This window comes from Salmo salar, chromosome 27 (assembly GCF_965601325.2).
Source record: "Salmo salar chromosome 27, fSalSal1, whole genome shotgun sequence".
Lineage (NCBI taxonomy): Eukaryota > Metazoa > Chordata > Actinopteri > Salmoniformes > Salmonidae > Salmo > Salmo salar.
This window is the reverse complement of record NC_138317.1, coordinates 24,100,611-24,127,027: the sequence shown is the minus strand read 5'-3', so window position 1 is coordinate 24,127,027 and position 26,417 is coordinate 24,100,611. Positions and strand designations below refer to the sequence as shown.

The 26,417-nt window shown below is 46.6% G+C and overlaps 1 protein-coding gene across 1 annotated transcript in view; it reads left to right on the top strand.

Annotated features, from left to right (window-relative positions):
• Positions 1 to 26,417, top strand: part of LOC106588717 (thrombospondin type-1 domain-containing protein 7A-like) — a 165,408-nt gene that overhangs the window by 122,812 nt on the left and 16,179 nt on the right. Inside the window, exons 14-24 of the mRNA XM_014177994.3 lie at positions 1,017 to 1,195; positions 1,876 to 1,881; positions 2,331 to 2,464; positions 2,681 to 2,834; positions 5,606 to 5,747; positions 5,981 to 6,096; positions 6,290 to 6,407; positions 16,081 to 16,226; positions 17,264 to 17,438; positions 19,125 to 19,298; positions 19,484 to 19,579. Coding sequence (XP_014033469.3) covers positions 1,017 to 1,195; positions 1,876 to 1,881; positions 2,331 to 2,464; positions 2,681 to 2,834; positions 5,606 to 5,747; positions 5,981 to 6,096; positions 6,290 to 6,407; positions 16,081 to 16,226; positions 17,264 to 17,438; positions 19,125 to 19,298; positions 19,484 to 19,579 — 1,440 coding nt within the window. The remainder of the gene's footprint in view (positions 1 to 1,016; positions 1,196 to 1,875; positions 1,882 to 2,330; positions 2,465 to 2,680; positions 2,835 to 5,605; positions 5,748 to 5,980; positions 6,097 to 6,289; positions 6,408 to 16,080; positions 16,227 to 17,263; positions 17,439 to 19,124; positions 19,299 to 19,483; positions 19,580 to 26,417) is intronic.

Below are 26,417 nucleotides of genomic sequence, written 5' to 3'. Positions count from 1 at the left end.
TGCATTTTAATGAGGGAAATAAGTATTTGACCCCCTCTCAATCAGAAAGATTTCTGGCTCCCAGGGGTCTTTTATACAGGTAACGAGCTGAGATTAGGAGCACACTTAAAGGGAGTGTTTTTCTGGATTTTTTTGTTGTTATTCTGTCTCTCACTGTTCAAATAAACCTACCATTAAAGTTATATACTGATCATTTCTTTGTCAGTGGGCAAACATACAAAATCAGCAGGGGATCAAATACTTTTTTCCCTCACTGTATGTTAATGTATTTTCCATTACTGTGGATCCTTGCAGGTTCCTGTGTTGTGAACTAGCTTCAGCTAAGAGCAATGACCTCCCTACTCTTTCAGTGGACAAATGAGGCTCAGTAATCCACCCTCGCGCAGATAAACAGAAATAACAAGCCGAGAGAGAGGCACTCCTGCCAAAAACCAAAAAATCATGACCTCTCTCTCTCTCTAGCTTTCGTTTGCTCTCTCTTGCTCTCGCCATTCTCTCTGTCTGTGTGTCTCTGTTGTTCTCTGTGTGTCTCTGTGTCTCTGTCTGTCTCTCGCTCTCGCCATTCTCTTTGTCTCTGTGTGTCTGTGTGACTCTCTCTCTCTGTCGCTCTGTCTCTCTGTCTCTCTGTCTCTCTGTCTCTCTGTCTCTCTCTGTGTGTGTGACTGGCTCACATAGAAAACAACAGCCTTCTAAATCACACAACAGGCTGCTGCTCTCTTGTTTCATTGTATTTGCCAAGCTCCAGTAAACAGTGTTATAATGCTGTGTGTTGCCCTGCGCTGCCATCTCAGTTCTTATAATCATCTCTGTAGCCTTTCATCAGTAGGAATGTTGGATTTACTCCAGGTGCTGTTCAGTTAGATATTTTACAAGTTTAAATGTTATAACCCAATTTCACAGTATGTTGTATAACTGAATACAGTAGCTTGATGCATCACTAACTGTGTAAACTGATACAGATGCTGTCAGATGATGAAACTATACTGAAGCCTAGTTGTCTCTCTTTGTGGTTTAAGGGTATATTGAGGAGGCTTGCATCATCCCCTGTCCATCTGACTGTAAACTCAGTGAGTGGTCCAACTGGTCACGATGCAGCAAGTCTTGCGGCAGCGGGGTCAAAGTGCGTTCCAAGTGGCTGAGGGAGAAGCCTTACAACGGTGGTAGACCGTGCCCCAAACTGGACCATGTCAACCAGGTGATTGGGGGACGTTCATCACTCTTGGCTCTGTCTAGAAACAACCCTAACCCCTTGACACTTGTGGAGATCTGAGAAGATTGGACAGATTTGTACCATATTGCTTAAACCAATCAAATCTACTCAGATCTCCACAACTTAGTGTCTAGGGGGTAAAGAGTAAGGGATATTTTATTTCTTTAACTAGGCAAGTCAGTTAAGAACAAGTTCTTATTTACAATGACGGCCTACCACGGCCAAACCTTAACCCGGACGAAGCTGGGCCAATTGTGCGCTGCCCTATGGGACTCCCAATCACAGCCGGTTGTGATACAGCCTGGAATCGAACCAAGGTCTGTTGTGACACCTCTAGCACTGAGATGCAGTACCTTAGACCTCTGCGCCACTCGGCAGAAGTCTTGACTCTCTGTTCTCACCTAGAACATGGTAGATGGTAGAGGTCCCTGGCTTGTTTTAATGTTTAATGAAAATACTTATGATTTAATGCATTAGATTAAAGGAACCAAAATAGTGTTTATTTTTTAAAGAAGCCAGAGTGGACATCTTTCAGTGTTTTATTCATTAGCCAAGTTAGGGCTTGTACTTGTAAGGTTAAATCAGCCTGTATTTAAACACTCACTGTCTGTTTCCCCCTGGTCTCTTCTTCTTTTCCTGGGTGTATGAACTGACCCCCTCCACAGGCTCAGGTGAGTGACTTCTCACTTGCCTTTTATATAGGGCTGTCAAATGATTAAAACAGATGATCCAGTTGTGATTCATCACGATTCATCGCGATTCTGAATTAGCTCAAAGTGAGCTGTAATTTAAGATTTTAAATTACAATTATTATTTTTTTATGACAAGAATATTGACGTCTTGATTTTGTCCAAAGTAACGTTAGCAAAATTAGGTAAATTGAGAAAGCACACTTTCTTTAACTTCAATGTCAACTTGTTTTTACATGGCATTGTAGATTTTAGCTTATGTATTTTGGATATTTTCATTGTGTTTTCAACTCTTTCAGACAATGCAATTAATCACAATTAAAATTAAAAAATTACACAAAAATGACTAAAAGTTGACTGGAGTTACGATAGATGGCTATAGATGGCTATAGTGACTATAGATGGCTTACAGTCTAGTGGTCTCTCACAAGGTGTATGAGGTGGTTCCCTGTCTCAGTGACTGTGGTCAATACGTGTGGGTGGCTGAACCCTGGAGTGTCTGGAAGGTCAGCAACGTGGACCTGAAGGAGAACTGTGGTGAAGGAGTGCAGACCAGAAAAGTCAGGTATGGACAATCAGCTCTTATAGATACAGCTTAACCTATTTGACTTATTCAATTCAGCTCCAAATGGAGTGTAGGCCGGTCAGAATTTTGTAAGTTCTAGCAACAGCCCTAGCTGATCTCATCGGATGGGGGGGCGGGGTGACGACGACGACAACAACACTATTTGGCATGACAGGGACAATCAGTATTACTAGATTATTGTCCCCCTCTGTCCAGGTGTATGCAGAACACTATGGATGGGCCGTCGGACTCTGTGGAGGACTACCTGTGTGACCCAGAGGAGATGCCCCTAGGGGCCAGAGACAGCCAGCTGCCCTGCCCAGAGGACTGTGTCCTGTCTGACTGGGGGGCCTGGAGCCGCTGCTCACTGGTATGGACATATATAGACTACCTTGTTGTTTAATCACCTATTTTATCACTTTACAATATTTAAGTTCTTTTTTGTTTTCTGGGTTTGGTTGGGAGCAAAGACATGTCCATCTCAGTAGATGGACTGATGCAGTACAATTCTAATGTATTCTATGATAAACTCAGAAAAAAAAGAAACATCCCTTTTTTCAGGACCCTGTCTTTTCAAAGAGAATTCCTAAAAATCCAAATAACTTCACAGATCTTCATTGTAAAGGGTTTAAACACTGTTTCCCGTGTGTGCTCAATGAACCATAAACAATTAATGAACATGCACCCGTGGAACGGTCATTAAGACACTAACAGCTTACAGGCAGTAGGCAATTAAGGTCACAGTTGTGAAAACTTAGGACACTAAAGAGGCCTTTCTACTGACTCTGAAAAACACCAAAAGAAAGATAACCATTGTCCCTGCTGATCTGCATGAACGTGCCTTAGGCATGCTGCAAGGAGGCATGAGGACTGCAGATGTGGCCAGGGCAATAAATTGCAATGTCCGTACTGTGAGATGCCTAAGACAGCGCTACAGGGAGACAGGATGGACAGCTGATCGTCCTCGCAGTGGCAGACCACGTGTAACAACACCTGCACAGGATCGGTACATCTGAACATCACACCTGCGGGACAGTTATAGGATGGCAACAACTGCCCGAGTCACACCTGGAACGTACAATCCCTCCTTCAGTGATGAGACTGTCCACAATAGGCTGAGAGAGGCTGGACTGAGGGCTTGTAGGCCTGTTGTAAGGCAAGTCCTCACCAGACATCACCAGCAACAATGTCGCCTATGGGCACAAACCCACCGTCGCTGGACCAGACAGGACTGGCAAAAAGTGCTCTTCACTGACGAGTCGTGGTTTTGTTTCACCAGGAGCGATGGTCGGATTCGCGTTTATCGTCGAAGGAATGAGCGTTACACCGAGGCCTGTACTCTGGAGCAAGATCGATTTGGAGGTGGAGGGTCCATCATGGTCTGGGGCGGTGTGTCACAGCATCATCAGACTGAGCTTGTTGTCATTTCAGGCAATCTCAACGCTGTGCGTTACAGGGAAGACATCCTCCTCCCTCATGTGGTACCCTTCCTGCAGGCTCATCCTGACATGACCCTCCAGCATGACAATGCCACCAGCCATACTGCTCGTTCTGTGCGTGATTTCCTGCAAGACAGGAATGTCAGTGTTCTGCCATAGCCAACGAAGAGCCTGGATCTCAATCCCATTGAGTGCGTCTGGGACCTGTTGGATTGGAGGGTGAGGGCTAGGGCCATTCCCCTCAGAAATGTCAGAACTTGCAGGTGCCTTGCTGGAAGAGTGGGGTAACATTTCACAGCAAGATCTGGCAAATCTGGTGCAGGCCATGAGGAGGAGATGCACTGCAGCACTTAATGCAGCTGGTGGCCACCCCAGATACAGACTGTTACTTTTGACACCCCCCCCCGCTTTGTTCAGGGACACATTATTCCATTTCTGTTAGTCCCATGTCTGTGGAACTTGTTCAGTTTATGTCTCAGTTGTTGAATCTTGTTATGTTCACATGTTAAGTTTGCTGAAAATAAACGTAGTTGACACTGAGAGGACATTTCTTTTTTTGCTGAGTTTATTTATGTGGTGCTGAACACTGAAAGCAAGAGTAGACTGCTTAAAGGGTTAACTCATAGCTGGAGAGCACAGAGGTGTTCTGCTTCTCACCATGGATGTCTCACACCTTTAACATATAATAACTGGCCAATCATGCCAAGTGTCTACTCTCCATTAACCTGTTTGGGCCATTTTCCCATGGTGAAAAAAACAATTCACAGCAGAGCTCTTGCCAGCAACTCTCACTTTGGGTTTGCACCAATTTTAGCGATGGCAATTCGGTAAGTGTGATTCTCCTGTTAGGCCCTCACCAGTTTAGAAGGATGCCATTCGGTAAGGGTGATTCTCCAGCAAGGCTCGTAGCCATTTAGGTGATGTCCAATTGGTATGTGTTTTTCTCCTACTGGGCTCTCACCAATTTAGTATGATTGTTCTAGCAAGGCTTGTACCAATTTAAGTGATGGCTATTCAATTGATGTTGATCTCCGGTGGGAGAACAGTTGTGATTTATCCTGAGAAATGAACAAAGGGAGAGAGGGTGGGATGACTGAGCAGGGAAGATGATCTCATGCAGCTCTACATAGCATGCTGTGACCACCCTGTCACCCCTTGTGTGTGTGTGTGTGTGTGTCTGTGTGTGTGTGTGCGTGTGTGTGCGGGTGTGTGTGTGCGCGTGTGCCTGTGGTGAACCTCGAGTGGGAAGAGGGGTTCACCACAGGGGTCAACCGTGTCACAGTCCCTGCCATTCCCATTCCCATTCCCAGGCACTCTGCCACGGATCCCTTGGGAAAGTTAATTACCTCGGATATAGAATATGTCCCTGCATGAGCAGGGGAAGACAGCACTGCCTGTCACCACCACCTGAATAGACCAGTTTATCTAGTAGGGGTTGGTTGGGGAAATGGGCAGAGGTGGAAATAGACAGAGAATAATGTAGGAAGAAAAATATATTCATGGAAAACCTTTTTTGATTTGCTGGTCGGAAAGTGGTAACTTCACTTTAACAAGGTTTCATATTTGGTTTGCATTAAACGCCAAACTAAAAGTGGATCCCTGACAGGTTACTGTAAAAGCACTTTGTGACAACGACTGATGTAGAAAGGGCTTTATAAAATAATCTGAATGATTGATTGATTGACTTATTCTCTGCTTTAAGCCATGCAACAAAATCAGCACTCGGGAGAGGACGGCATACCTCATCCGTCAACCTGGAGAGGGAAAGCTGTGCCCCAACACCACAGAGACCGAGCCCTGCAGCCTCAACAGCAACTGCTATCACTACTCCTATAACATCACCGGTAAGGCAAATGTCAGCCTGGATTACTGTATGCAATGGTTGGTACCAGAGACGTATATCAATATGGAAATATGGCTCTGGATGGTAAATACATTATTGAATTTGATCTTACCTCAAGTAAATTTAGACCGCATGACATTTGAGATTGAACTAAGTGCAATGGAGAGGAAAAGGGGTTGGGAGTCTCTTTTTTCACCTCACGGTTTTATCCTGTTTTCTTTTTCCTTCATGCAGATTGGAGTACCTGTCAGCTGAGTGAGAGAGCTGTGTGTGGTAGTGGCATAAAGACGCGCATGCTGGACTGTGTACGAAGCGATGGCAAGTCTGTCGACCTCAAGTTCTGTGAACAGGTGTGTGGTCTTCTCTTTCCATTCCAAAACGAATTAGTCATAAATAAGGGCACATCTTCTTTCTTCAGAATCCAGACAGGTTGCTGTTTGTGTGTTGCCTAGGGGACATGGGAAGAGGGCAGAAGAAGAATCTCTCATTGGCCAAAAATAGCCCAATAAAGTACTTTTCTTTTCTTTTTGTTTTCACTTTCAGCTGGGTCTGGATAGGAAGTGGCAGATGAATGCTTCCTGTGTGGTGGAGTGTCCCGTCAACTGCCAGCTATCTGATTGGTCACCTTGGTCCGAGTGCACACAAACCTGTGGACTAGCAGGTACGTCACCATCTTTTTGACCCACTCTCACCTGACTTTGTGTTCAAAAAGACGATTCCATCTTTGAATGCTGGGAATGCGTTCAAGGCTAAGTGAACCCAATTCCGAAGGGCAAGCCACAACAACAGAGAACTGATTAAGTGGTACATTCACCTATCTATTTTTCTATAGATCCATTCAGGCTACATTACAGCCCCTGCATGTACTGTATACAGCTAGACAGTGAATTTGTAGGCGTAGTGGATAGTCTGTGAATAGAAGTCATTCGACTATGTATCCATTCATTCAAGTACGTTATAGTCCACATCACATCAAATCTATATTGCAATATAGGGTGTGGATTTGCAGGCACGGTGGGTAGTCTGTGAGTCATTGCTCATTGCTCATAGCGCTGCAGGTTCACAGTGCTGCTGATCAGCTCCCGGCACCACACACAGCTCAGAAACAGCCAGAACCTCTCCTCTCCAGGGTAATGGCTGAAATGGGAAACGTTTTAGGATGTGAGAGGGAAACGATTGTGAGCCTTAAACCAATGGAGAGAGTGATGAGGGGGAGAGGAGTGGGGGAGAGGGGGAGGGGGAGGGATGATGATGTCCTCATCTGTAATTCTATAGGATCAGAGGATTGATTGGCGGTCCATTAAGCCTGTGTGCTCTGGGCCTGAGGGACCACTCCAGGATTCAGGAGTCCTTCAGAGCACTGGCCAGTGTCATAGTTGGGCAGAAAGCAAACACAGGTCGAGATGTGAAACCAATACAGGCTCTTGCTACGGTGGTAGCCCTTAATCTGTCCTCAGGCAAAATGAGGAATTTTCACAGGAAAGAGGGATAGGTTAGCAGCAGGTGAACCCCAGGAAGAGGAGAGGAAGAGAACATGTTCTCACACTCACTCTTTTTCATCCTGGAGTAGATTTTATCTCCATGTCGGATGGCAGGACACGGTTACATTGAGTAGCTAATATCTGTTCCTGAGCCAGGAATTGCAGGTTATAGTTTTTTTTCTGAAGGAAATGGAGACACCTGGAAGCAACAATGTGTCGTATCAATAACTGCGATGTGAAAACACACACAAATGCACGCTCAGGCACTCGTGCACGCATATGTGTGGTTTATTTTTTTATTTTTTTTATTTCACCTTTATTTAACCAGGTAGGCAAGTTGAGAACAAGTTCTCATTTACAATTGCGACCTGGCCAAGATAAAGCAAAGCAGTTCGACACATACAACAACACAGAGTTACACAGTAAAGTAAAACAAACATACAGTCAATAATACAGTAGAAAAATAAGTCTATATACAATGTGAGCAAATGAGGTGAAATAAGGGAGGTAAAGGCAAAAAAGGCCATGGTGGCAAAGTAAATACAATATACCAAGTAAAACACTGGAATGGTAGATTTGTAGTGGAAGAAAGTGCAAAGTAGAAATATAAATAATGGGGTGCAAAGGAGCAAAATAAATAAATAAATACAGTAGGGGAAGAGGTTGTTGTTTGGGCTAAATTATAGATGGGCTATGTACAGGTGCAGTGATCTGTGAGCTGCTCTGACAGCTGGTACTTAAAGCTAGTGAGGGAGATAAGTGTTTCCAGTTTCAGAGATTTTTGTAGTTCGTTCCAGTCATTGGCAGCAGAGAACTGGAAGGAGAGACGGCCAAAGGAGGAATTGGCTTTGGGGGTGACCAGAGAGATATACCTGCTGGAGCGCGTGCTACAGGTGGGTGCTGCTATGGTGACCCGTGAGCTGAGATAAGGGGGGACTTTACCTGGCAGGGTCTTGTAGATGACCTGGAGCCAGTGGGTTTGGCGACGAGTATGAAGCGAGGGCCAGCCAACGAGAGCGTACAGGTCGCAGTGGTGGGTAGTATATGGGGCTTTGGTGATAAAAACGGATGGCACTGTGATAGACTGCATCCAGTTTATTGAGTAGGGTATCACACTGATGTGAAAATATTCCAATACACTAACTCATGCATTCAAATAGTATTTTTAAGGGAAATTATTTGAGAATACTTTCAAATACTTCCAATAGAAGTAGTTGATTCCAGCCACATTATTTGAAAATACTCAAATACACAGAAAATAACTATTTCATAACAAATAGTCAATTACACATACTTGAACCCAGGTCTGACACACACACACACACACACACACACACACACACACACACACACACACACACACACACACACACCACACACACACACACACACACACACACACACACACACACACACACACACACACACACACACACACACACTAGTTTCCCGGGGCATGTCAGACCTGTGTGCATAGATAATCACAGCCATGTGTGTTCCTCGGCCAAACACTGATAGCACCATCTGGCATTAGCTCTTCCCCCTTACCCAGCGGCCCACCCAGTCACACACTGCTCCTCACCCCCAAACTCACCGCTGCCAGTAGACCACCCGTCGAGGGAGTAGAGAGACAGCCCCGGAGAGCACAGAATCAAAATCCCATTGGAGAATAATAATTACCATGGGTGCATGCAATAGGGAATCGCCGTTTTAGTTGAACCACCGTTAAAACAAGGCACACATGAGAGAATCTCAACTGCTGATTAAAAAGAACTGGGAGCTTATTTCTCCCATGGTTTCACAGGCACAAAAATCTCTGAAGGAAAGAGAGACCCTCTATGGGGGCAGCACAATTCTCTCTACGGGGAATGCATCGTGGCATGCATCACGGTGGGTTCACCAGAAGATGAATTGGCAGATGTGTGAGAATGGAGACTAGCTGCAGGCTACGCCATGCCCGGGGGACTCTGTTGTAATTGTGTTCAACATTAAGGAGCAGAATAGGCCTCCCAGGCCCTGTGGGTGTGCAGTCAGCCATAGAGAAAATAACACTGACACATGGAGATAATATCAATGACATCTACGGCAGGAAGTGACAGATTTATTACAATTGTTATAGGAGTATGTACAGTGGGGGGAAAAAGTATTTGATCCCCTGCTGATTTTGTACGTTTGCCCACTTACAAAGAAATGATCAGTCTATAATTTTAATGGTAGGTTTATATGAACAGTGAGAGACAGAATAACAACAACAAAAATCCAGAAAAACGCATGTCAAAAATGTTATAAATTGATTTTCATTTTAATGAGGGAAATAAGTATTTGACCCCTCTGCAAAACATGACTTAGTACTTGGTGGCAAAACCCTTGTTGGCAATCACAGAGGTCAGACATTTCTTGTAGTTGGCCACCAGGTTTGCACACATCTCAGGAGGGATTTTGTCCCACTCATCTTTGCAGATCTTCTCCATGTCATTAAGGTTTCGAGGCTGACATTTGGCAACTCGAACCTTCAGCTCCCTCCACAGATTTTCTATGGGATTAAGGTCTGGAGACTGGCTAGGCCACTCCAGGACCTTAATGTGCATCTTCTTGAGCCACTCCTTTGTTGCCTTGGCCGTGTGTTTTGGGTCATTGTCATGCTGGAATACCCATCCACGACCCATTTTCAATGCCCTGGCTGAGGGAAGGAGGTTCTCAACCAAGATTTGACAGTACATGGCCGTGTCAAATGATGCAGTGAAGTTGTCCTGTCCCCTTAGCAGAAAAACACCCCCAATGCATAATGTTTCCACCTCCATGTTTGACGGTGGAGATGGTGTTCTTGGGGTCATAGGCAGCATTCCTTCTCCTCCAAACACGGCGAGTTGAGTTGATGCCAAAGAGCTCCATTTTGGTCTCATCTGACCACAGCACTTTCACCAGTTGTCCTCTGAATCATTCAGATGTTCATTGGCAAACTTCAGACGGGCATGTAGATGTATTCATGAGCAGGGGGATCTTGCGGGCGCTACAGGATTTCAGTCCTTCACGGCGTAGTGTGTTACCAATTGTTTTCTTGTTGACTATGGTCCCAGCTGCCTTGAGATCATTGACAAGATCCTCCCGTGTAGTTCTGGGCTGATTCCTCACCGTTCTCATGATCATTGCAACTCCACGAGGTGAGATCTTGCATGGAGCCCAGGCCGAGGGATATTGACAGTTCTTTTGTGTTTCTTCCATTTGCGAATAATCGCACCAAATGTTGTCACCTTCTCACCAAGCTGCTTGGCGATGGTCTTGTAGCCCATTACAGCCTTGTGTAGGTCTACAATCTTGTCCCTGACATCCTTGGAGAGCTCTTTGGTCTTGGCCATGGTGGAGAGTTTGGAATCTGATTGATTGATTGCTTCTGTGGACAGGTGTCTTTTATACAGGTAACAAGCTGCGGTTAGGAGCACTTCCTTTAAGAGTGTGCTCCTAATCTCAGCTCGTTACCTGTATAAAAGACACCTGGGAACCAGAAATGTTTCTGATTGAGAGGGGGTCAAATACTTATTTCCCTCATTAAAATGCAAATCAATTTATAACATTTTTGACATGCATTTTTCTCGATATTTTTGTTGTTATTCTGTCTCTCACTGTTCAAATAAACCTAACATTAAAATTATAGACTGATCATTTCTTTGTCAGTGGGCAAACATACAAAATCATCAGGGGATAAAATACTTTTTTCCCCCACTGTAGGAGTATAGTAGAGGACTGGCCACACTCTGAGCCTGGTTCCTCTCTAGTGGAGCAATAGTAGAGGACTGGCCACACTCTGAGCCTGGTTCCTCTCTAGTGGAGCAATAGTAGAGGACTGGCCACACTCTGAGCCTGTTTCCTCTCTAGTGGAGCTATAGTAGAGGACTGACCACGCTCTGAGCCTGGTTCCTCTCTAGTGGAGCTATAGTAGAGGACTGGTCACCCCTCTGAGCCTGGTTCCTCTCTAGTGGAGCTATAGTAGAGGACTGGTCACCCCTCTGAGCCTGGTTCCTCTCTAGTGGAGCTATAGTAGAGGACTGGTCACCCCTCTGAGCCTGGTTCCTCTCTAGTGGAGCTAATGTAGAGGACTGGTCACCCCTCTGAGCTTGGTTCCTCTCTAGTGGAGCTAATGTAGAGGACTGGTCACCCCTCTGAGCCTGGTTCCTCTCTAGTGGAGCTATAGTAGAGGACTGACCACCCCTCTGAGCCTGGTTCCTCTCTAGTGGAGCTATAGTAGAGGACTGACCACCCCTCTGAGCCTGGTTCCTCTCTAGTGGAGCTATAGTAGAGGACTGGTCACCCCTCTGAGCCTGGTTCCTCTCTTGTGGAGCTATAGTAGAGGACTGGCCACCCCTCTGAGCCTGGTTCCTCTCTAGTGGAGCTAATGTAGAGGACTGGTCACCCCTTTGAGCCTGGTTCCTCTCTATTGGAGCTATAGTAGAGGACTGGTCACCCCTCTGAGCCTGGTTCCTCTCTAGTGGAGCTATAGTAGAGGACTGGCCACTCATCTGAGCCTGGTTCCTCTCTAGTGGAGCAATAGTAGAGGACTGGCCACACTCTGAGCCTGGTTCCTCTCTAGTGGAGCTATAGTAGAGGACTGGCCACCCCTCTGAGCCTGGTTCCTCTCTAGTGAAGCTATAGTAGAAGACTGGCCGCACTCTGAGCCTGGTTTCTCTCTATTGGAGCAATAGTAGAGGACTGGTCACCCCTCTGAGCCTGGTTCCTCTCTAGTGGAGCTAATGTAGAGGACTGGCCACCCCTCTGAACCTGGTTCCTCTCTAGTGGAGCAATAGTAGAGGACTGACCACCCCTCTGAGCCTGGTTTCTCTCTAGTGGAGCAATATTAGAGGACTGGCCGCGCTCTGAGCCTGGTTCCTCTCTAGTGGAGCAATAGTAGAGGACTGGTCACCCCTCTGAGCCTGGTTCCTCTCTAGTGGAGCTATAGTAGAGGACTGACCACCCCTCTGAGCCTGGTTCCTCTCTAGTGGAGCTATAGTAGAGGACTGGTCACCCCTCTGAGCCTGGTTCCTCTCTAGTGGAGCTATAGTAGAGGACTGACCACCCCTCTGAGCCTGGTTCCTCTCTAGTGGAGCTATAGTAGAGGACTGACCACACCTCTGAGCCTGGTTCCTCTCTAGTGGAGCTATAGTAGAGGACTGACCACCCCTCTGAGCCTGGTTCCTCTCTAGTGGAGCTATAGTAGAGGACTGACCACCCCTCTGAGCCTGGTTCCTCTCTAGTGGAGCTATAGTAGAGGACTGGCCGCGCTCTGAGCCTGGTTCCTCTCTAGTGGAGCAATAGTAGAGGACTGGTCACCCCTCTGAGCCTGGTTCCTCTCTAGTGGAGCTATAGTAGAGGACTGACCACCCCTCTGAGCCTGGTTCCTCTCTAGTGGAGCTATAGTAGAGGACTGGTCACCCCTCTGAGCCTGGTTCCTCTCTAGTGGAGCTATAGTAGAGGACTGACCACCCCTCTGAGCCTGGTTCCTCTCTAGTGGAGCTATAGTAGAGGACTGACCATACCTCTGAGCCTGGTTCCTCTCTAGTGGAGCTATAGTAGAGGACTGACCACCCCTCTGAGCCTGCTTCCTCTCTAGTGGAGCTATAGTAGAGGACTGACCACCCCTCTGAGCCTGGTTCCTCTCTAGTGGAGCAATAGTAGAGGACTGGTCACCCCTCTGAGCCTGGTTCCTCTCTAGTGGAGCTATAGTAGAGGACTGGCCACGCTCTGAGCCTGGTTCCTCTCTAGTGGAGCTAATGTAGAGGACTGACCACCCCTGTGAGCCTGGTTCCTCTCTAGTGGAGCTATAGTAGAGGACTGGTCACCCCTCTGAGCCTGGTTCCTCTCTAGTGGATCTATAGTAGAGGACTGGTCACCCCTCTGAGCCTGGTTCCTCTCTAGTGGAGCTATAGTAGAGGACTGACCACCCCTCTGAGCCTGGTTCCGCTCTAGTGGAGCTGTAGTAGAGGACTGACCACCCCTCTGAGCCTGGTTCCTCTCTAGTGGAGCTATAGTAGAGGACTGACCACGCTCTGAGCCTGGTTCCTCTCTAGTGGAGCTATAGTAGAGGACTGGTCACCCCTCTGAGCCTGGTTCCTCTCTAGTGGAGCTATAGTAGAGGACTGGTCACCCCTCTGAGCCTGGTTCCTCTCTAGTGGAGCTATAGTAGAGGACTGACCACCCCTCTGAACCTGGTTCCTCTCTAGTGGAGCTATAGTAGAGGACTGACCACCCCTCTGAGCCTGGTTCCTCTCTAGTGGAGCAATAGTAGAGGACTGGTCACCCCTCTGAGCCTGGTTCCTCTCTAGTGGAGCAATAGTAGAGGACTGGTCACCCCTCTGAGCCTGGTTCCTCTCTAGTGGAGCTATAGTAGAGGACTGACCACCCCTCTGAGCCTGGTTCCACTCTAGTGGAGCTATAGTAGAGGACTGGCCACCCCTCTGAGCCTGGTTCCTCTCTAGTGGAGCTATAGTAGAGGACTGACCACCCCTCTGAGCCTGGTTCCTCTCTAGTGGAGCAATAGTAGAGGACTGGTCACCCCTCTGAGCCTGGTTCCTCTCTAGTGGAGCTATAGTAGAGGACTGGCCACGCTCTGAGCCTGGTTCCTCTCTAGTGGAGCTAATGTAGAGGACTGACCACCCCTGTGAGCCTGATTCCTCTCTAGTGGAGCTATAGTAGAGGACTGGTCACCCCTCTGAGCCTGGTTCCTCTCTAGTGGATCTATAGTAGAGGACTGGTCACCCCTCTGAGCCTGGTTCCTCTCTAGTGGAGCTATAGTAGAGGACTGACCACCCCTCTGAGCCTGGTTCCGCTCTAGTGAAGCTATAGTAGAGGACTGGTCACCCCTCTGAGCCTGGTTCCTCTCTAGTGGAGCTATAGTAGAGGACTGGCCACGCTCTGAGCCTGGTTCCTCTCTAGTGGAGCTATAGTAGAGGACTGGTCACCCCTCTGAGCCTGGTTCCTCTCTAGTGGAGCTATAGTAGAGGACTGACCACCCCTCTGAACCTGGTTCCTCTCTAGTGGAGCTATAGTAGAGGACTGACCACCCCTCTGAGCCTGGTTCCTCTCTAGTGGAGCAATAGTAGAGGACTGGTCACCCCTCTGAGCCTGGTTCCTCTCTAGTGGAGCAATAGTAGAGGACTGGTCACCCCTCTGAGCCTGGTTCCTCTCTAGTGGAGCTATAGTAGAGGACTGACCACCCCTCTGAGCCTGGTTCCTCTCTAGTGGAGCTATAGTAGAGGACTGGCCACCCCTCTGAGCCTGGTTCCTCTCTAGTGGAGCTATAGTAGAGGACTGACCACCCCTCTGAGCCTGTTTCCTCTCTAGAGGAGCAATAGTATAGGACTGGTCACCCCTCTGAGCCTGGTTCCTCTCTAGTGGAGCTATAGTAGAGGACTGACCACCCCTCTGAGCCTGGTTCCTCTCTAGAGGAGCAATAGTAGAGGACTGGTCACCCCTCTGAGCCTGGTTCCTCTCTAGTGGAGCTATAGTAGAGGACTGACCACCCCTCTGAGCCTGGTTCCTCTCTAGTGGATCTATAGTAGAGGACTGGTCACCCCTCTGAGCCTGGTTCCTCTCTAGTGGAGCTATAGTAGAGGACTGGTCACCCCTCTGAGCCTGGTTCCTCTCTAGTGGAGCTATAGTAGAGGACTGACCACCCCTCTGAGCCTGGTTTCTCTCTAGTGAAGCTCTCTAGTGGAACTATCAATTTGATTAATTCAGTTGAGTTAGGAGGGGAGTAATTGTGCCTGTGAAGGAAATACATGGGACAATTAACCTTTAGGAGTTAAGTACCTGGTTAGAATGAATGGGCTTATAGGCAAGTACTGTGGATGGATGGTCCTAGGCTAGTGTTTTGGATGGATGGAGTTGGCCTTTAGGGTTGTTGGATCAGATGACAGAGACTATTATGTCTGATAGGATGTTGCTGCAAGTTACTATACTAGTAAGGGGAGTGTGATCCAAACTGGGTGGAAACACTACTCTACTATAACCCTAACCCTATGAACAATGGAATCTGAATTGATAGCGTAATATCTGACAGTGAGCTTTTTGTTTTTCAATTTTCATAGTGCTCATAGTTTACAGGACCTAGTTTATTTTCTGTGGTGGCTTTTCCAGTGGTATGCATTACTGAACATGAATGTATTATATCATTTTGGGATAGTGTCCCATTAGACACCAGCTAATTGACAGAATTGTGTCACGTCTATCCCCCGGGCACCTCACTTAACATGCATTTTGGGTAGAAGGAGCATTCTTTCCTGTCCCCCTTACCCCTTCTCCTGACACCCCCCTGATATTACACAGTCTCTCCGATTTCATTTTTTAAAATTCCACTTTAAATAGGGGGGAAGAGAGAGAGAGAGGAAGAGAGAAATGAGAAATGAAGTTATCTGAGACAGTGGTGTGATGTGATAGTGATCTTTTACAGTGAAGCCCCTGAACGAGCCCAGATCATTGTGATGGAACTGGATACGAGTCCTATATATGAGTATATCTGGGGGCGTCTATGATTCTGTTATCATAAGACCCTTTTCTCTACTTAAATAGCTTAAAAGGCACTCCCAATCTTTAACAAGGCTCTATTCAATCAAGACTGGTTGGGGACCACATATCTGGAATATGTTTTTTTATGTCGAGAAAATATATATTTTTCCAGCACAACAACAATGCATGTTTCATTGAAATGCAGTGGACTATCTTTTTGTTTCCGCCACTATACATCATTTTGTTGACTATTCAGAAAACCACATGACCTAATTTGATTTGCACAGGGCCTTGGACACTCAATCATCCACTTGAGAGACAGAAGTGTGAAATAACACCTTTCTCTTTCCTCTATAGGGAAGCTGTGGCGCAGGAGAACGATGCTCCAGGTGCCCCAGGGTGATGGGCGACCCTGCCCCCTTCAGAGGGAACAGTGGAAGCCTTGCCCCGTCAGACCCTGCTACCAATGGAGATACAGCCCCTGGTCAGAGTGCAAGTCTGAGGTGAGACAGTGTTGTATCTCTCACTCTCTCTCTCTCCTCTTTCCTTCTCTTTTACCTTCTGTTTTATGGTCAAATCACCATGGTGTTCTCACTCTCTCTCTCTCTCCTCTTTCCTTCTCTTTTACCTTCTGTTTTATGGTCAAATCACCATGGTGTTCACTGTCTCTCTCTCTCTTTCCTTCTCTCTCTTTCTCTCTTGCTCTCTCTCTTCCCCGCTTTCTCACACACTTTCTGTTTTGTCTGTACATCTGTCTCTGTATGGGTTTCTGTTTCTCTCTCTGCCTCCCATTCATTCTTTCTCTCACACACTTTATGTTTTGTCTCTGTGCCTCTTTCTCTGTCTGCGCCTCCTTCTCTGTCTGCGCCTCTTTCTCTGTCAGTGCCTCTTTCTCTGTCTGTGCCTCTTTCTCTGTCTGCGCCTCCTTCTCTGTCTGCGCCTCTTTCTCTGTCAGTGCCTCTTTCTCTGTCTGTGCCTCTTTCTCTGTCTGGGCCTCTTTCTCTTTCTTTCCCTCCTATTTGCCAGAAGCATCTATATTTTTGACAGACGGCACTGTATTCTGTATTGCAGAGTGAAGGAATGTTGACACTCCTTTGTTCTGGGCTGTTTTCTCCTGCTGCTGGGGTTTCTGACAGCAGACAGTAGCTCATTAGCAGCCTACAGCACAATCCTAGAGAATATTTCTGACAAATCCAAGATCAATGCCATGGCCTTGACAGACACTGAAACTCTGAACTGTTACAGTTGGATGTTGTCTACACAGCAGACCAGCGCTGTGTGAATGTATAGATGTAAGGGACGTGGTTCAGTGAACCTAGGTCACGTGGTGGGTAACCTTGCCTGAGACCTGAAGACCTATGTTAGCTTCCCCAAGCTAATACCTAGGCTTTAGCTCAGAGGGCTAACACATTCTTGTTTATTTTTTATTTTTTTTGGCGTAAACCCGAGTCATTATACTAAATGGCAATCTGTGACACAAAATGAAATATCTATGGAGGTGTATTTTAACCGGTATTTTCTCTCTATGTTTATCGTCCAGGGTGCGAGGTGCGGAGAAGGATTGCGGTTTCGTAACGTGTCTTGCTTTGTGTCGGACGGGTCTGGCCAGGAAGAGGGCAGCCTGGTGGATGATGAGCTGTGTGGAAACCTGGAGCCCTCGGTAGACGGAGCCAAACGGGTCACCTTGGAAGAACCCTGCACATCGCCCTGTCCAGGTAACTAACTTACCTTAGCCTGCAATGACTGATGCAACAGAGTCCTGGACAGTGGACCCGGTCCCTAGATAAGAGGCAGCCAGGATCTGACCTGGAAAAACACCAGACCCTATGGTCAGTAAAGATTCACCTTTGAGCATCCTTCTAATCTACTATGTAGATAGTTCAATGTGTAACATTGATGGTATTTCGTAGATTTTTCTAGCTTTATCTGGTCGAGAAAGCCCCTTGTCCTTTAACGTTATTTACTAACTATGCAGAAACATTTTGCTGTTCCTTTTAGGCTGACCTGAGTTCTCTACTGCCATTAAATCACATTTATCAGCAGATGTGCTAAGATACATTTATATGGTCCTAGCTGTGATATATTCTAGCCCAGCTCTCTCATAGCATGAATCTGTTAGGAGCAGTGTCCTGTGGCACTGAGGACTGGATGTTTAGATGCTCAGAGGCTGGTTCTAGTGACCCCTCCAACGCTTGAATCCAACAAGCTAGTAAAGTGAGTATTCTCAAATCTGATTACACGATTACATGATTTCTTCCTCTCCAATGACATGAAAGTGGAGATTTTCTCTGAATAAAAACCTTTCGATGTCATACATTTCAGAGGGAAAGGGAAGAAAGCGGATCTGAAAACGACTGGTGTGAATTTTTACAGTTCCATATTTCCTTTTTTTCCAAAGCCTGTCAATAACATATCCATCGTCCCATTTTGACAGCTCCAGTGTAGCAGAAGTAGAGCGTTATGACACCAGCTCATGCAGCAGACAAGTGTGTGTGTGTGTGTGTGTGTGTGTGTGTGCGTGCGTGCGTGCGTGCGTGCGTGCGCATCCAGAGCGATGCTTTTGGTAGTTGTAGCCTACTTCCCTACAATTCTACCATTCATTGCCCTCATTCATATCACACAAACCCTCTGCCTGTGGTCTACTAAATTACATATGTACTTTTGCCAGCCCTAATCTCCAGTGGTTTAGCTCAGGCAGCTATCAGACAGGTACTTCATCCAGGTGTCCACTCTCTCTCCACATGAAACCTCACCAGACATCACCTCTCTCCCCCTCCTCTGCCTCATCACACCCCAGCCTCCCCCTGCCTGATCCCAGTCCATGGCCCACCGTGCCTGATACCTGACACAGACAGGTGATAATCGGAAGGAGGATTAGGCCTCCTTGAACCTGACGGCTTTATGACTAATTAGTATTTAGATGTGTGCTCACTTCCCCTCTGTCACTACAACAGGATGAACGAATGAACTGCTCTGACCTATTCTTATGGGAAACGGCCTGTTTTCTGAGAACACCCCGATTCAAGGTAGAATAGGGGATGATGAAAAATGTGATCTGGCTCTGTTGGGGACGTATTTGAGAACGATGATCTTCTAAACTTTATCAGGGGTAGGGTTTATTAAGCCTCTTTAACAAAAAGAGAATTCTCTGAGGAAATCTGAAAAGTCTGCCTGGTGACAATCAGTGTGAAAATAGGATGACATCCAAACCAAATTCAAGTTTCCCATAATAATTGTGTAGTACCAGGGCCAGGAATTTTGTGATATGACCAGGATAGACTCTGAAGCCATATTTTTGGTCAGGTTACATGGTTAACAGTAACGTTTCATATAGTACTGTAAGTTTTCAACTGTGTACAGCTACATGTGTTGTAAGTTATGTACTGTGTGTTTCTGTACAGGTGACTGCTACCTGACTGACTGGACAGTGTGGAGCCCGTGCCAGCTGAGCTGTGTTAGTGGAGATGACCTGGGTTTCGGCTCAGTGCAGGTCAGATCCAGAGCCGTGCTGGCCCAGGAGCCAGAGAACCTACTACAGTGTCCAGAACAGGAGTGGGAAGCCCGGCCCTGCACTGGTCAGTCTATACACACACACACACACACACACACACACACACACACACACACACACACACACACACACACACACACACACACACACACACACACACACACACACAAATGTGCATTTGTCCCTTCATGCTATTATATGTAATATGAAGTATGTCTGTACTGACCCATATCTCTCCTCCCACTACAGAGGGCCAGTGTTATGAGTACACGTGGATGACAGGAGCGTGGAGAAGCTCCTCTCGACTGGTCTGGTGTCAGAGATCTGATGGATTGAATGTCACAGGTACAGTATGTGTGTGCGTGCGTGTGTGTTTGGTTTTACTATCCTTGTGGGGACCAGAAATGTCCTCACAAGGATAGTAAAACAAGGAAAATTCAGACAAGTCGAAACATGTATATTTTAGGCTTAGGGGTTAGGTTGAGGGTTAGAGTTAGAAAAGGGGTTAGGGAGGGCCTCCTGAGTGGCGCAGCGGTCTAAGGCACTGCATCACAGTGATTGAGGTGTCACTACAGATCTGGGTTCAATCCCGTGTGCCGCATCCAGCTGCGACCGGGAGACCAATAAGGCAGCGCACAATCGGCCAAGCGTCATTCGGGTTAGGGAAGGGTTTGGCCGGCCGGCATGTCCTTATCCCATCGCGCTCTAGCAACTCCTGTGGTGGGCCGGGCGCATGTACGCTGACACGGTCGCCAGTTAGGGTTAGTGTTTAGGGGTTAAGGAAAATAGGATTTTAAATCAATCAATTGTTTAGAACACACAAGGATAGTAAAACAAACGCGTGAGTGTGTGTGCTGCTTTACATCTCATCCCCTGTCAGAATGCATCCACCAACACTTCTTTCTTTTAAACCTGTCTCTTTATATATGTGCTTAATGGATATGCTGCTGAATAGAAGTCACTAAACCCTTCTAGAATAAGGATGAGTATTGAGTGGTAGCCTACTGTAGAAAAAGATTTCAGTCACTGCCTCTTGATTGTGTAGCGACATAATCACAACTGTAACTCTATGAATGTGTGGGACGTGAATTAGGTCATGAGATCCAATGAGTAGTACAATGCAGTTCTGCTGCAGTCAGCCAGCCAGCCCAGCTCTCTCCAGGTGCCTCAGTGGATGATGATGATGAGGTGAACAGGGATGTTTAAAACCCCGTCTCTGCCTGTCGGAGCGAGTGGCGTTTGTTCATTCGAGGAACAGAGAGATTGCTTTCCAAGCACTTCCTGACTGCCTGTCACTGTGGAGCCTAGGCCGCCTGTGTGTGTGCATGCGCTCCTGTGTGTGTGCGTGCGCTCCTGTGTGTGTGTGTGCGCTCCTGTGTGTATGCGTGCGTGTCTTCGAGCGTGTGTGTGTGTGTTTGTGTGTGTGTGTGTGTGTGTGTGTGTGTGTGTGTGTGTGTGTGTGTGTGTGTGTGTGTGTGTTTGTGTGTGCAGGAGGATTTAATCCTTGACGATGACACGTTTTAGTCCTGCTGGCCGTCACACGTCAGCTTTAGGTCTGTGACTGCTGCCTCGGTGGTGCTCAGAGCTCAGAGGTTCTAGGTGAAAGGTTATAGTGTATATGTCACTTATCATAAAGGATGTGAGTCTTATTCAGCAGTGAATCCTCTCAGGAATGAATAACTACTGACTACCAACACTGACTTTGCCTGTTAACTTGTTCTTTTGTGGAAAAATGTACTTACTACGACTGTGATATGTGATTTTCTCACCTAGCTATCTTAAGATGAATGCACAAGTGTAAGTCGCTCTGGTTAAGAGTGTCTGCTAAATGACTAAAATGTGAATAAGTGCATGAAACATTTCTGTAAACTATACATATGATGTTAGGTGTGTAGGCATAGAGTATTACACATCAAATCCAACTTTATTTAACATGCATTTATCTAGACAGCTCAATACACGTTACATTTGTTAGGTAGGTGTGCATGAATCATGATATAGCCTGAATTCCCACTCACCATGTATTACAGTTTTTTACAATCACTTTGGCACTAATTTCAGAATCTTGATGTCATTTTTCAAAACTCTAGACACAGAACTCACAACCAATGATCAAAATGCAAATGTTTCTAAACTCTAACACTTTTTCCAATTGCTTGGATACAATCCACATAAAGATAAGATCATTTGTTCATTGAACTAAAATCACCTGTTCAAAATGACACAACTTAACATCAAAATATTACCATTTCAAAATGCAATTCACACATTACATCTGAAATGACTGTCTATTCATTTCATTACAATGATCTAACTATCAATTGATACAACTGATCAAAATAATAAGTGACTGCTGCATTACTCTTAATGCATAGTTTTATGGAAACTGACTAACAATATTCCATGTTTAGATCATGAAAGTTTCAGAATAACGAGATCCATTGACACCAATTAACGTGGAACATGAACCAATTGGACTACATTATCTATGGCTGTAATATTTCATCATCATTCTTTATCAGACACTGTTTCTATGGTCCCATGTACCACTTTTCCAAACCATGTTTTCAGATTTGACATTAATGTACACTCACCGGTCACTTTATTAGATACACCTATCTAGTACTGGGTAGGACCCCCTTTTGCCTCCACAACAGCCTGAATTATTCATGGTGTTGTACGTTAAGAGATGTCCTGCTGTTTTAAACAGCTGCTGTTTGAGCATGTGTGGCCTTTCTGTTAGCTTGAAAGAGTCTGGACATTCTCCTCTGACCTCTCTCATTAACAAGGTGTTTTTTTCCCACAGAAATGCAGCTCACTGAATGTGTTTTGTTTATCGCACCATTCTCTGTAAACTCTAGAGACTGTAGTGCGTAAAAATCCCAGGAAGGCAGCTGTTTCTGAGATGCTGGAATCACCATGTGTTGCATCAACAATCATACCACGGTCAAAGTTGCTTAGATTACTCATCTTGCCCGTTCTAATGTTTGGTCGAACAACATCTAAAGCTCTCTACTCTATATACTCTATATATTGAGTTGCAGGCAGCCACATGATTCGCTGTTCGAATGTAACCTTCCTTGATGAGCTAAATCAGGTCTGTAGAGCTGATGGCATGACCTATGTCATTGTGTGGGATAATGTCAGGTTCCACCATGCTCAAATGGTGCAAGCATGGTTTCAGACCCATCCACAATTTACCACCCTGTACTTACCCCCATACTCTCCTTTCCTTAAACCGATTGAGGAATTTTTCTCCACATGGAGGTGGAAGGTAAATGATAGGCGCCCTCACAAACAAGCCGCTCTTCTCCAGGCCATGGATGACGCATGCAATGACATCACGGCAGACCAGTGTCAGGCCTGGATTCGCCCGAAGATTCTTCCCAAGATGTTTGGCTAATGAAAACATCCATTGTGATGTGGATGAGAACCTGTGGCCAAATCCACAAGACAGGGTTGAGGGAAATATAGAAGTACAGTAATCAATCTTTTGTTTTGCTTTTTACAGTAAGCCAGTTGAGGAACACTGCAGTTGACGTTTTACTGTAGTTCTTTTCTTTTTATTTTAAGCTAATTATTTTTGCTTTGATTCAAAGAAACCTATGTTGTGATTTTATTGTATTTCATAAAAAAATGTCATATTTTGTTCAATGATTCCACTGTGTCTGTAGTATTCTCTCTACTAGTCCTTTTACAGTGAAGTATTTACGTGTAGGAGCATAATGAAACATGTATCACATATTTTGTACTACAATATTTAATGATCGTACGAACAACTACACAGTGAAACTATCGGTATCTTGTGTGTGGGTGATCTAAATGAATGTTCCTATGGTATTTCATGATAAATGAGTTATTTGAACCAATGATTCTGCAAGTGCAAGGTTTCTTTAAAGATATGAATGCACAATGCAATGTTTTGAACATTGGACAGCCTGTGTTACAAGTGATGACCGTTTTGAGTTTTGTGTCTAGAGTTTTGAAAAATGACCACAGGGTTCTGAAATTAGTGCCAAAGTGATTGTAAAAAACTGTAATGATGCTATAGATCCTATGCCAAGGCATTCCACAGACACGCTCCAGATGGTTTGCATATTCTACGCATATTATATCAGACCGGTTGATCGGCATGTACCCTGTATTTCCTTGATGTAAACGCTTCCTTTCACACCATGTGGTTTCTGCTTATGATTTGCATACGCTGTGTGTGTGTGTGTGTGTGTGTGTGTGTGTGTGTGTGTGTGTGTGTGTGTGTGTGTGTGTGTGTGCATCACCATCATTAATATTCTAGACGTCTTCTGATAGATTAACACTTTTCTGCCGACAGTATGGTTTTTCTGAATAACTTGAGGCATCCCGTCCAGGATTACTCTCTGAGTGTCGCTACACCTATATCTGGCGTGAAGTGGGATGTTGAAGTGAAGGAATTTAGCTAAGTGGTTGAAGTGGACCGATGGTGACTGGTGCAGAGTACTGGGCCTTGCACCTCTCGTTCTCTAAAGCTTGGGTACATAAGGTAGACTGCCTGGTTAGAAGTACTGTCATATTGAAGGGAGCAGTGGAATCTTTTTCATTCTTTCAAGCACTGATGCACTGTGTAAGTCACTTTGGATAACAGTGTCTGCTTAGTTGCAGATATAATATTACGTTATATATATAATGATTAAGCTCCAGACTTTACCCCTCCCCCTGGCTGCTGTGGTAACCTCTGTTTCTTTCAGCCTGGTTACCGTGGTGCTGTTTAACTCCTAATGACAAACCAAGTCCTTACTGTCACCTACAACATTGTCATAGAAACCCCTTATCAGAGGACGTGCTGCAGTACTGACTTAGCTGTGAGTCGGTTCTACCACCACTACCACTACAGTATTCCTACTCTGTATACCCCCCCACTACCACGACAGTATTCCTCCTCTGTATACCCCCCCCCCCCCACTACCACTACAGTATTCCTCCTCAGTATACCCCCCCCCCCCCCCCACTACCACTACATCTACAGTATTCCTCCTCTGTATACCCCCCCCCACTACCCCTACAGTATTCCTCCTCTGTATACCCCCCCCCCCCCACTACATCTACAGTATTCCTCCTCTGTATACCCCCCCACTACCCCTACAATATTCCTCCTCTGTATAACCCCCCCCCCCCACTACCACTACAGTATTCCTCCTCTGTATACCCCCCCCCCCCCACCCCACTACCACTACAGTATTCCTCCTCTGTATACCCCCCCCCCCACAACCACTACAGTATTCCTCCTCTGTATACCCCCCCCCACTACCACTACAGTATTCCTCCTCTGTATACCCCCCCCCACTACCACTACAGTATTCCTCCTCTGTACACCCCCCCCACTACCACTACAGTATTCCTACTCTGTATACCCCCCCACTACCACTACAGTATTCCTCCTCTGTATACCCCCCCCCCCCCACTACCACTACCACTACAGTATTCCTCCTCTGTATACCCCCCCCCCCCACTACATCTACAGTATTCCTCCTCTGTATACCCCCCCCACTACCCCTACAATATTCCTCCTCTGTATACCCCCCCCCCCCCACTACCACTACAGTATTCCTCCTCTGTATACCACCCCCACTACCACTGCCACTACAGTATTCCTCCTCTGTACACCCCCCCCACTACCACTACAGTATTCCTCCTCTGTATACCCCCCCCACTACCCCTACAATATTCCTCCTCTGTATACCCCCCCCCCCCACTACCACTACAGTATTCCTCCTCTGTATACCACCCCCACTACCACTGCCACTACAGTATTCCTCCTCTGTATAACCCCCCCCCCCCACTACCACTACAGTATTCCTCCTCTGTATACCCCCCCCCCCCCCACTACCACTACAGTATTCCTCCTCTGTATACCACCCCCACTACCACTACCACTACAGTATTCCTCCTCTGTATACCCCCCCCCCCACAACCACTACAGTATTCCTCCTCTGTATACCCCCCCCACTACCACTACAGTATTCCTCCTCCGTATACCCCCCCCCACTACCACTACAGTATTCCTCCTCTGTACACCCCCCCACTACCACTACAGTATTCCTACTCTGTATACCCCCCCACTACCACTACAGTATTCCTACTCTGTATACCCCCCCCCCCCCCCCCCCCCCCCCACTACCACTACCACTACAGTATTCCTACTCTGTATACCCCCCCACTACCACTACAGTATTCCTCCTCTGTATACCCCCCCCCCCCCACTACCACTACCACTACAGTATTCCTCCTCTGTATACCCCCCCCCCCACACTACCACTACCACTACAGTATTCCTACTCTGTATACCCCCCCCACTACCACTACAGTATTCCGACTCTGTATTCTCCCCCCCCCCCCCCCCCCACTACCACTACCACTACAGTATTCCTCCTCTGTATACCCCCCCACTACCACTACCACTACAGTATTCCTACTCTGTATACCCCCCCCCCCCCACTACCACTACAGTATTCCTACTCTGTATACCCCCCCCCCCCACTACCACTACAGTATTCCTCCTCTGTATACCCCCCCCACAACCACTATAGTATTCCTCCTCTGTATACCCCCCCCCCCCCACAACCACTACAGTATTCCTCCTCTGTATACCCCCCCCCCACTACCACTACAGTATTCCTCCTCTGTACACCCCCTCACTACCACTACAGTATTCCTACTCTGTATACCCCCCCACTACCACTACAGTATTCCTACTCTGTATACCCCCCCACTACCACTACCACTACAGTATTCCTACTCTGTATACCCCCCCCCCTCACTACCACTACAGTATTCCTACTCTGTATACCCCCCCCCCACTACCACTACAGTATTCCTACTCTGTATACCCCCCCCCCCCCACTACCACTACAGTATTCCTCCTCTGTATACCCCCCCCACTACCACTACAGTATTCCTCCTCTGTACACCCCCCCCCACTACCACTACAGTATTCCTCCTCTGTATACCCCCCCCCCCACTACCACTACAGTATTCCTCCTCTGTATACCCCCCCCCCACTACCACTACTGTATTCCTACTCTGTATACCCCCCCCCCCCCCACTACCACTACAGTATTCCTCTTCTGTATACCCCCCCCCCCACTACCACTACCACTACAGTATTACTCCTCTGTATACCCCCCCACTACCACTACAGTATTCCTCC